This window comes from Mycteria americana, chromosome 6 (genome assembly GCF_035582795.1).
Source record: "Mycteria americana isolate JAX WOST 10 ecotype Jacksonville Zoo and Gardens chromosome 6, USCA_MyAme_1.0, whole genome shotgun sequence".
Lineage (NCBI taxonomy): Eukaryota > Metazoa > Chordata > Aves > Ciconiiformes > Ciconiidae > Mycteria > Mycteria americana.
The window spans coordinates 53,529,267-53,541,766 of NC_134370.1; the positions used below are offsets into that span (position 1 = coordinate 53,529,267).

At 36.8% G+C, this 12,500-nt stretch overlaps 1 protein-coding gene across 5 annotated transcripts in view; it reads right to left on the reverse strand.

The window, feature by feature from the left end:
• TJP1 (tight junction protein 1) overlaps positions 1–12,500 on the reverse strand; it is a 75,686-nt gene that overhangs the window by 31,473 nt on the left and 31,713 nt on the right. For all 5 annotated transcript variants that reach the window (XM_075505844.1, XM_075505843.1, XM_075505842.1 and 2 more), the window contains exons 3-8: positions 6,477–6,601; positions 6,161–6,263; positions 4,431–4,710; positions 3,739–3,842; positions 2,805–2,973; positions 2,298–2,442 (exon numbers count right to left, since the gene is read on the reverse strand). In XM_075505844.1, the coding sequence (XP_075361959.1) occupies positions 2,298–2,442; positions 2,805–2,973; positions 3,739–3,842; positions 4,431–4,710; positions 6,161–6,263; positions 6,477–6,601 (926 nt within the window). The remainder of the gene's footprint in view (positions 1–2,297; positions 2,443–2,804; positions 2,974–3,738; positions 3,843–4,430; positions 4,711–6,160; positions 6,264–6,476; positions 6,602–12,500) is intronic.

Here is a 12,500-nt window from a genome sequence, read left to right on the forward strand (position 1 = left end):
GAGATTTATAAGAGTCATTCTCTGGATTCTTTTCAGGACTGACTATGGATAATTTGCAATCCTCCACAAGTGAGAAAACCATACAAGCATATATAGTCTTTTTAATTAGTAAATTAAGAAGAACATGTTCTAGAATCTGAGTTTTAGAAAGACAGTTCACAGATGTCTCTTGAACATTCTCTGGACTGAAGAAAACTACAAGTGCTATTTAATGCTTTGACAGAATGTTCAAATAGCAATTGTTAGGGAAATTCTATATCCAGGAAAACTGCAGGCACACTGGTGTATGTACCAGTATGAAATACTGGAACATGGACAACATTGAAGACTCTGTCAGACCCTAAAGCAATACTGAAGCAAGTCTGCTAGCAGATTTCTATACTCTAGTGCACACCTGAAAGTGTCACTCTGTAGTTAAGTTTGTATGAAAGGACTAAGAGGATTCCCCTGGAATTTCTCTCCTCATTAACATACAGACACTTCGCAGAACAGGGTCTAAATAAAGACTCATTATCTTCAATACATTTTTAATGTCCTCCTTAAGCTCAGTTTGAGGACTTTTTGCACCTTTTCTTCCTCAGCTTGGTGTTCTCAAGCTTCCCCCCCCTCCGCCAGATTTTTCACCCAATTCCAAAAAATAATGAAGCAGTTGCAACTAATTTGATCTTACAGCAGATTTGAACTTGCACAAATAAGCTCTACAAAGAGAAGCTGCTCTTGACATGTTTTTCTTTACGTGGCTCAAGGCCCAGATTTTCTGATCTTGGAAGGGACATGTCCAACAGGAAATCAACCCATGCCAAGGTAGTTCTTGTTCATGAAGTAGATATAGCGGATGCATTCAGAGTTGAGATAACTTCAAAGTTCCTTCTCAGGAAGGATTTAATTCTTTTGACAGTGTAGTCCATAGGGAGGAAGTGACCATCTACCTAAACCACTGTAATAGGACAGGAAAGCACTAACACTAGGGTAAGTCAGTCAGTTTCAGTTCTGATGGATTTTTTTTCCCCTCCCTCCACAAGCCCTTTTCACACTGCATTAGAAATGCACATCAAGAAATAAAGGTTTTAAATCTGACAGACCTCACACCTTCACAATCAAATCCCTGCATCTGGCACCCTGTTTTTAAGTTTTTCCCACTAATATGGGGTACCTACTTGAAAACAAACTTTCATGCCTTGTAGTCCCTCCAAACAACACACATGGAAGAAAAGCAAAAACGTCTGTAATCCATAACCCCAACCAGGTGTACATGCAGGTCAGACGTGTCTTGCAGTTTTATTAACCCTTAAAAGATACTAAAAACCTTGAAGGTATAAGTGTTATTTTCCCCTTGGGCAAGCAAAATGTTATTAATAACCAATCAGGCATATCTTAGTTTTATGGAACAGCCAGCTGCAATTTGTTTTTCAGAGTTTTTGACAGCATCTAAAAATCTTTCAATACAGGCTCTGAATTTGGAATTTGCAACAGATCAATTCTAACCCTTCCTCCATCATCTATGAGCACTCAGAAGGTAAACTTTTCTTACAAGTATTTAGTAGAATCTAAAATCCAACACTGAAATTCTATTTCGGTAAATTAAAATGCCATTTCCAACAAACTATGGAAATGCAAAACAGGACAGATTTATGTTATTCAAGACTAAAGTTTCACATGGCAGAAGAAAAAACTCCAAACCATACAATTCTCTCTGAATTCATGTAAAATTAGACTTACCTACCTCACAATTATCATTGATGTCCCACTACCAAGTTCAAATATTAAAAACTACATTCCAAAAGCTAAATCTGTTGTGCAATACACCTTATTTTGTAGGAATCAAATGTGTTCAGAAACATAAGATAACTTTTAAAGAAGGTTAGTGAGGAAAATAAAAAGCCTATGCTTAAATAAAGATTTCAACAAGCTTACCCAGGTTGGACATTCAATAGTAACTGTGCTACTAGTCATCTCAAATATCCTTGCAGCTAACTGCTTTCCAAAACCAAAATATAATGGCATATGCTTCAATAACATGTATCACTATCAAACTTACAGTGTCAGTGTCATTCATACAACCATGCTCTAAGATTATGTTTTAAAAAGGGGTTAACACTGAAGTTAAAGGTTCAATTTCTCCTGAAGTCTGAGAAAATTTGGATCATTACCAGCTGCATCTCATGAGAGAAAGAATGCCATATTACAACTACCATAGTTCTGCATCACATTTGTCACGCTGTATAAATCCAAGCACTCCTACAACTTATATGTCACATTAAATAGTTGATTTAAAAATAATACAATGCTGCCATCACCTGCCGTTGCTGGGCTGCTGTGGAGAATGTCTGGAATGGTCTGAAGGCTCTGACCTCTGGTCAGGAGATCGTGAACGACTGCGGCGGGGCCTGTCATGTGATCGGTTGGAATGATCTGATGCCAGCGACTGAATTTCTGAAATGTCTGTTAAATAAGAGTTGTTTTTTCATGAAATGATTGTAATTAAAATGGTGGTGTGACCTGCTCAAATGGAAATAAGCTTTTGCAGAGAATTTTTATGAAGATGTTATAAATTTATGTTTATTATTTCAAAACAACTGAACTTAATATTCCTGAAAGAACAACTGCAAGAATAGGAACTGTATCTTTTTCTCCACTGTTTTTGAAGGTGTGGATTTCAATCGCATTCAAACAAGAATTTACCCACATGACAATCTTAATCCTAACTCTTCTCCCCACCCTCTCGTCCCACTTAAGTATTTCACATCTTCACAACCACAGGGAATTCTTCTCTCCCTCTGGAAGTAAAGTTTGTTTATACTCACCATCTCTTTCTGAAGCATTAGCAGAATGAATACTGTCAGAAAGATCAGGGACATTCAACAGCGTAGCTCGTTCATCTCGTTGAACAACCATCTTCAACTTGCCTTTTGACCTTTCTATTAGTGTTTTTGCATCTGCTAAGGACATATTTTCCGTCACTGTGCCATTTATCTGGAACAAAGTAAGAAAAGAGCAGATACAAACTTACTGAAAAAAAGGTGAATCTGCAGTAAAGATAGCAGTTTTCTGTCTGATGATATTTAGAAATAGCTAGAGATACTTATCAAATTACCACAATACAATGGAAGACTATTGGGCTCATCCAAACTATAACATAATATAGAAAATTATTTTGATCTTTCAAAGACAAAGCGTCTACCACTAATACAAAACTTTTAAAATATTAGTTATGTTTTTTGAACCAGCACTGCTATACTCAGCAGAGTAAGGAATGGTATGTTTTTCTGCACCAACACGTTTACAGCAGTACCTTGAAATAAAAATTGTTGGTATGAACTAAAAATCCCTGAGTATATTGATGTCTACAAAAATCAAAATTTAACCTGAAGGCAAATTCTAGTGTTGCTCAATAGCACAATCCCACAAGATTATATTGTATAAGGAAGCACGCAGGGCCAAAGTCTCATACCATCCCAAATGTCTTCCATTATGCATTTACGGTGGTAACTATTTGTCTGAGTAAGGCCTGGGGAATAATACTAAAAAAAAACCAAAAACAAAAAAAAAAGGCTTTATAATTTTCCTTTCCTTCGAGAGGTTGATTTATACTTAAATTTATTGATCCTTGAAATAATTTAATAAATAGAGATACATCTTGTACTAACAATAATTATGCTATTAAGAGATAGCTAATTCTAAGAACAGTTATATCAATGAGTTTTCCCTTTGGACAAACACCACCACCATTTACTATACCTTCAGTACAACATCTCCTTCCTGAATATTGCCATCTCTTGCTGCCAGGCTATCCTGCGATATTTCTTTCACAAATATGTGGCTTGCCAACCGTAGACCATACTCTTTATATAATAGCAATAAAAGAAAAACGAAAACTGATGAGTCTACAGTAAAAAGAGGGAGGTATCTGAAGATTTACAACACTGCTTTACACAACGTTTACACTGGAAACACAAAGAGGAGAGTGAACTTGGCACATGAAGGGCTGTAGTGGAATTACGCTATGGATTTACCATTATATCAATCTCTTTTCTAACTATGCCTGTAATCATAGCCGTTGTTCAATAGCTTAATTTAGATGCTGCGTACAATTTTCCCTCTTTCAAACAAGACAGACACTGAAGACTGAACTAAAGTATACGGAAGGTATGTAGCCACTGACTACAAGATGTCAGATGCACACCTGGGATTTGTTTACACTATATACTACTTTACCCTTAATTAAGCACATGTATTTTGGAATATGAAAAATACCACCAGAAATAAAATAGCAGTTTTTAAGTTTTCAGGTAGCTACCGGTAAAATGGGCAAACAAACCGTTAACAGTACTGTTCATACAGTCCATGAAGCCCTTAATGCAACGCTGACTGAAGCACTTGGCCTTTAAAAATCAGCAAAAGTCTTAGCAAGAGAATTACATACAAGTTACCTTCATTTTTCCTCGATTTCACCAGTGTTACTTTGGTAGGTTTTGCAGGCTGACTGGAAGTAACCGACCTTCTGTCTGATCTCGGTGATAAGCTTCTCTCTCTGCTAGCACTTCGATCTCTTACCCAGCTCTTCTCATGCCTTCTGTTGGCACTTGGACCACCACGGCTGCTTCTTGGATCACGTATCTCTTCATCATAGCTATCGTCCTCATTTTCAGACACTGGTTCAGGTTCTGGTCGAGCCACTGGAATCTGAATTTTCTTCATCCTTCGGATAGTCTACAACCAGACACTAGATATCAGCCTCTGGCTGTGTAACGCTAATGGTGTTACTCAATGTCAGAAGCCAAGCTAATCCCAAAACTCAAAAGAAAACCTACAGATGTATTTGTGAATGCTCTGAATTCTTGCATCTTCACTATAAAATTCTGTCCATTTAATGCAGGAGACTCATCAATACAGATTACTAGAAACCTGTTTGAAGGGAGGGCTATGTTTGTTTTTACAGTTTTTTAGTCATTTTTTGCTCCTGCAAAAGGCTAAGAATAACAGCCATGGTAGCATAACGTGATATTCTGTCTTCACAGAGCTGCATATTTGAATGCCCTCTCTCTTTGTTTAAACCCACAAATCAGTTACTGGCACTGCTAAAAAACTTATTTTGCTAACGTGTAATCTACTGTATACTCAGTGTATTATTGACAGTAATTCTCCTCAACTTTGAAGCCTCCCAATCTTCCAAAGCGATGTTTATGCAAGCCACAGAGGAAGGGAACATTCCCGCTGAAAGTTCAAAGTTGGTTTGCGCTAACGTAGGCAGCTGTTTCCAGAATAAGACCCAACCCTGTTTAGAGGTTTATTTGCTATGTGTTACAGGACTGAACCAAGTTATAAAGTTTTCATTAATTGCTTTTCTCTACATAAATCTACACACCAAATACTTAAGATACTGAAAGCCCTGCACAGCTCACCACACATTTTGTTTTTTGTAAGCTTTAAAGAATTGCTAAATCTACAAATGCAAAACACAGTTTTTTGCAACTGTATTAAAGCACACAAGAGCACTAGAAATCTGTCAGCGCAACAGCTTTTCTACAAGCCCTAGAAGTCTGTTTTCCTGAATTAAGAAATTGTTAAACATTTTGTATATTTGTGTTCTTTTTTTTTTTTACATAAATCTCAAACTTCTACAGAAAGCCGGATTACTACCCTTTAGCGAGGACCTGTTCTGCTTTGCAAAGTTCAAAAGCCAACCACTTTGAATAAGCCTACAAAATTATAGGAATTAAGGTAATTATACTTTATCTTGGCAAACTGTTTACTGAGCATAAGAAGAACTATGTTAGTGCCTGAACAGTGGGTAAAGTCCTTTAGCATACACCAGCCTTTGCAAAACTTGACAAAAGTGCCCTCAAGATAGCAAAGAAATATTAAACAAAGGTGAGAATTGAGCTTTTGGCAAACTGAGAACAACCTTACCATAAAGAAAAGGAGTCTGAAGTATCCAGTGTCACACTACCCAAACATCATTATTCACATTTTAAAAAAATTTTGAGTGACCCACATGATAAACATATCATGATCATCATTTAAAACCTGAAGCACCACACAGGTATTATTTAAGTACCTTGCATCATGCATGTATTTCATAGCAGACATTACACCATTTTACTTTTGCTCTATAACTATGGAATTTAAGTAAGCTTAAATCTTCAAGACATTCACTTACAATTTTGGCATTCTTCCCACTTTTCCTCAGCTGCTGAACAGCAAATGCATGTTCGACATTATCCATTGAAACTCCATTAACCATTGCAACACGGTCATTTTCTCTGAATGAAAAACATCACAATGCACAGTATAAATACTTTATGCCAAGGGGAAAATATTGGGGAATGGGTGTCCCTGAACAAACTACCTGTATTATAAACCTACTATACAGTTACAGATAGATATCTTGACAGCAAAACAATCAGGAGGTTAAGCTACCACTGACAGCAATGAATGCCCCCCAAATCAGAATCCAGGTATAGTTTGACACTTACTGTAGCAGTCCTTCTGCTGGGCCTCCTTTCAGCACATCAGAAATAACTATTGATGTCTCACCACTTTGAAAGTGAGGATTATCTCTTCCTCCAGATATTGCAATACCAAATCCAAATCCAGGGGCCTATAACGTAACGAGAAATATTTTTACTTTCTAATATTTGGAAGATCACAATTCACATTCCTGTGTCAAACACAAAAAGGTCCTATGGGATGAATACAACTTTTTGGAAGAAAGAAGGATCAATGAACCATGCAGTGCTATGCAACCCAGAAACAGGAGAGAGATTAAAAATAAATTTTAAAAACACTTCTAAAAGGCAGAAGTTTCAAACCAACTACCCAGTCTCTCCCAAGAACAAAATATTAGAGTTCCCATCTGCATTTTTATCGCCTGGGTCTTGGGTGGTCATCAGTAAGACCCCAATCTTCAGTAAGGACAACATAACATAACATACCATACCACACCACTGTGTTGAGATACTGATTCAAACCGTATCACTTCCTTGCAACACTTTCTTTGAGGTTTCACATTATGGTATTTACCCAGCTTGACCTCGCTTAGCTCAGGAACTGACAGGATGGCAGCACACAGTAGTATGACTGCAGGCTCAGTTCTTAGGAATAATACCAAGATCACTTGTACCATTAAATACATCAAAACCTTGTCAGCACTTGCAAATCATCTGCATCTTCACAAAAGTAATTTGCTTCAATCTTTTCCCTCTAGGGTGACCTGCCACTACAGCAAGGTCAATGCCTCTGAAAAGTTATTCCTGTTAGATATTTCACGATACAACAATGATGCTTACTTTTCTGCCTGGAAGCAGTGAGGGTGGGAAACAAACTTTCTAAATATAACTGATTTGCAAACTATCTAGCTCTTCCATCATCGCCTAGAAAACATTGTTGAAAGATACTACTGTTTAAATGCTGTATTTTGCTCAAGAATTTATTTTGAAATTTTTGACTATGCAAAATACAGTCACTGGATGGAAAAGATCAGGTTTCAGTCAACCCCTCCTCTCCACTTCACACAGCATACACTCCATGCCGGCAGAATTATCCCTTTCTTTTTCAGACTTTGACAAACATGACCCAGCTTTAGCCATGAGTTTCATAACCTTACAGTGACAGCAGAAGCAACAGGGCAGTCTGCATCTGCCTGTAAGAAACATGACATTCAGCTTTTCGGACAGTAATTACTGCTCAAAAAACCTGTTTCCTATTTCAAAACAGAGGTCACAAAAAGACAGTCCACATTTAGCCTGTAAGCAGCGAGTAGGACCGTACAGTATATTAAAAACAAAGATTTGGAGACTCATCATTCAGAAATTGATTACAGTTAGCAAATACTGTTGCCAGGTATGAAGCAAGTAAGTTGGTCTAATAAGTGTAGGGGAGTGGGGAGGGGTACACCTTACTGATTCTTTTACATGCATTTTAATTCATTAAGGGAAGACTGGACATCTTTTCAAGATACATTCCAGCCAGATAAACCAGAAATCATGGCTGGGATTCAAGAATTACTAAGTGAAACCCTGTGCCATGCAGGAGGACAGTCTGAAGAATCATAATGACTACTTATAACCAGAGCTGAGGTTTTCTTTCCATTTTTTAAATAGTTGACAAAGAGAATATATAACAGTCTACGAAAATATGTAATAAAACCCCCTTTCAAAACAGTAATATTTCCCCTTTCTCATGCCACAGCTTCATCTTTCAGTTTTCCATTGCTCTAACAAACAGAATTCAGTTTTCACTATATTTTGGTGGGGAAGGAAAGGGAGAAGAGAGGTAATAACAAAGACATTTATGTCAAACTTCATTTAAATGTTCTCTACCTTTCCTTACATCATAAACAACAAAAAAATTCTCATAGTTCTCCATTCATGAAAAGAAATACAACCATCAGGCTAAGGCCAGCAGAGATGCAGAAACTCACTGTAAACCTTATTCTTGCTGCTTGCCATTCTATTTTTTTAGAGTAGATTTGCAAACCAAATCACCAATATTAAGACTACTAGTTTTATAGTTTAATATTGTTCTTTTCAAGAAGCCCTGAAACAATGCAGTCTCATAAACAGACAACAGCCAAAAAAGACCACAAGTCAGATAAAAGCTTTCTAATAACACAAATCAAAGTCTTAAGAAATAATCCAAATTAGAAAGTTCAAATCAAATCCTAAATCTTTTTGAAAATTTAAGAGCTCAAATAAGAAGCCTTGAAGTAAACCTCAGCCTCCTACTTTTCATTTTATCCTGCTGCCTACCATCATCTTAAGAGATAAAGAATAAACTGCAATACCCTCAGAAAACTGAATCTAGCTCCTAGACATGTCTGGAAATAGCAAGATGTTGATCACTACAGATTATACAAGATATAAACATGTATCTTAACTGAAATTGCATTTTTTAAAAAAATCTGCCACATCACAAATTCACCTGTCAGATGTTTTAGTGACAACACAAGAAAAAAAGAACTGTACTATTTTGCTCTCCCACAGTAGGGCAGCATTGGAGAAGCAGAAAGGTACGTACATACCTGGTTTCTGTTCTCTAGGGGAAGGAGACACATCTAATACAGACACACAGAACTTGAGTTCCAAGTATGAAGAAACCCACGTAATATAGAAAGTGCATGGTTCCTCCTTAAAGTCGTTTAGAGTTAAGTATGTAAAACCAAAAGATCTCTCAATAACAGATAAACTGTAGCTACCTGATAAACTTTAACTGAACTTGAGACTGGCTCAATCTCTTAAGAGCTAAGTAGCAGTCCAGGAAGTTGGAATGGTAGTAAAGAATGGGAAAAAACCCTCTTAGTTAGTTCAAGCCTCTCCTCCCCAGAAAAAGTTTCTAGTAAGCCTTTTGACAATAGTGCTGGAATTCACCAACTACTGTGTTAAATCACAGCACATCAGACTGCTCATATGCTCTATTCCAGATTCTTTCAGATATCTGAAGCAGACCGATTAAAAAAAAAAATCTGATGTTTGAACCATATCAAAGTGCCTGAACTAACACACGTATACTGCAACTACTGGGATTAAGTATACTTTGTCCCTAGTTTGTAATGATATCTCTGGAAAGTAAAGGTCACAGAAAGAAAACCTTCAAAAGGAGTAAAGCAGCATTCTTCAACAAGAACTCCCTATATAAAGTACTCCTTCCTCTTTTGTAAGGTTCATCTTCCAAAGTTTATATACCACACTATTCCCTTTTTAAAGGGCCATCACAGGATCAAAACACATTCAAAAAACCAAAACTTATCTTTTCAAGGTATGTGACAACACTTCTACTTCTGAACTGCCATTAATTGGTTTATAAATCAGTAACTGCCCCCCTATAACAATGCAGAAACATTTTTTAAATGTTTAATACTTCAGACACTGACCTGTTAAAAAAGCTAATCAGTAGACTACACAGACAGAATAACTTACCTAGTACCTGCTAATATGGCTTTTTTGGTTTGTTTTTTTTTTTTTTTTTTTTTTTTTTTTCAGAAAGAAATTACATAGAAATGATATGTACTTTCCTAAAATTTCATGATTACTACCAAAACTGCTTTTTGTTTTTAAAGGTAGCCAAAACTCTATGGAGCCCAAGAAGAGCTAAAAGAAATCCTACTCTGCCATACACAGGAGCAATGGAGTTACAGTAGAGAACAGCACACACTTAAGACAAAGTAAAATTGTCACTGCTGGAATTACCAACAGGACAAAAATGAGTCTCAAAACAGGAATAAATGTAGTCAAGAATATTCTATGTATCTTTGCTAACACACACACCACCTAACAAACTACTTGCATTTCCCCCCTACTTTTAAGGCTGCTCATTATAACAGATGTTAGTGGTCCCTACTCATTAACTAGTTTTGATCAAATACCATTAGTAAAACCCACTTAAAATGGAAAAAGAAACCACAGTTACATAGATTCTTTGGGGCACTTAGAGGGACAGCAGATCTGCTTGCCATTAAGCAGGTACTTGTGAAGAGACAAGAGCTGATCTAGACTGACACCAACTCCAGACTTCTCTGCCTCTCCTAGGGGGACTTACTAAGGTTTTAGACAAATTTATTCTGGATCAGATTCTTCCAATGATTTGTCTAGCCTCATTTTTTAAGGCAAATACTGACAGAACATACAAAAAAATGTTGGTGAATCCCAAGAGCTTCGCAGGCATACTAATAAAACAGGAAGCCAGTAACGTGAAGCCTGACTTGCATCTACCCCATAGAAATTCAGCACGTCATTAATTCCATCAATCACAGCCAGCTTACTGCCCTCAGCTAAGCCAAAAATCAGAGGGACTTTTTAGTGTGCCTCACTAGAGAAAGCAAGTTCAGTTCTTTAAAATGTTTTTTGTGTGGCTGACAGTAGATGGTCTCTAGCAGTTGTGTAGCTCAGCCAAGTGGAGCAGATAAACTCACACAGAAAATATCCCACAGCCACTCAGACTGGCATTTCAAGTCTATTCCAATTCTATTAACTTCTAGATATCTTTGAGGATAACCGAGATCTGGATGCATTTCACTCTTTCCGACTAAACTGAAGTAACCTCATCTACTTGATAATCTAACACTACAAGAATGTCACAAATAAAAAGCAAAATCAAAAACTCCACAAGCAAATATGCAGTCACTCTCCTAAATCCTCTTCCCAGTGCAAAGGATAAATTCTAAGCACCAATTTGCTTAACATTTGCATAAGAATTTTGGTTTTGTTATCTGAGAAATGGAAAACGTTGTTTTTAATTGGCTAAATTAACGTTATCAAAGTTAAACAGTACATGCCATCAGCCTTCAACATCTAAATGAGATACTCACTCACTAACAAAACAGTTAAACCAGTACAGTTGACAGAAGTTTGGCATATAAAATACCGTAATCGAAACTATAACCAAATCACATTTTCACTTCTATACTATGCAAGGACTTCTGGCTACACTGCAAGCACAAAGACACAATTTCTAGTTTCTACCTATTATTTCAAAATTTGTTCGAGGTAACACCATATTACAGCATTTCATTATTCCTTTGTGCAGATGGAACTCATTTTCACATTTCACTGAATTTACTGCTGCAATTAACCAGAAAAATATCCCCTTCAAGAGAAACTAAGCTATCACCAAGTCTACTTAGTCAACCTTGTATTGCTATAGCATTTTTTGTTTGGTTTTGAACATAAGACAGTACTGATTTAATCAGTAATGCGAGTAAAAAACTAAGTTTACATAGGTTCCAGGGATGATTTACATAGGTTCCAGGGATGACTGGGCAGCTTCAACAAGAAAAAATAAAGGGCAATTACACATAGAAATAATACTTCTTGCTCAAGAACTTGACCTAAAAATTGTTGGAAGCTTGAAGAGTAGCCTAGGTAAGTATCACTACACATTTTTGTTTTTACTTATACTTTTCTTTCAACATATGGTTGCAGTTAGAGACCGGGTACTTTGTCAGACAGCCTTCTGGTCAAACTGAGCGTTAACTGCTCTCTTCTTAAGAGGGCAGGTACTAAAATGGTTATTTTGAATCAACAACATTAAACTCATTAGAATCAATAGATAATAGGTTTGTAAAGAGAATTAACATTTTATCTGACCAGCTGATCTATTTGTACACATTTTTAGTCACAAAGGTCCATTCATCTGATCAATGCTACAATTCTAAAATGCTTTGATTCTATGCTGAAGAATTGAAGGCAAATGATATAGCTTGTTCCCTTGAGAAAACTCTTGTGCATCTCCCTTTTGTTGGAATGAATATAGGGCCATGATTCCACGGTCGCTTTAATACTAAGGTGCTGCCAGAAGTGGCACCCCACCTTGTTCTGACTTTCCCCAAGCAACAAATTCCTCATTGCCTCTCTTGTACAGCTTCATGATAGCTACATCAGAAATAAATTTAATTTAAGAGTAACTCAAATAAGAGAAGAGTGAGTCTAAATGTAAAAGCTGTCTTTCTATTCACTGATTCCTAGTACACGTTCCTTTGTGCGAGGTGCACATTCTGACCACCC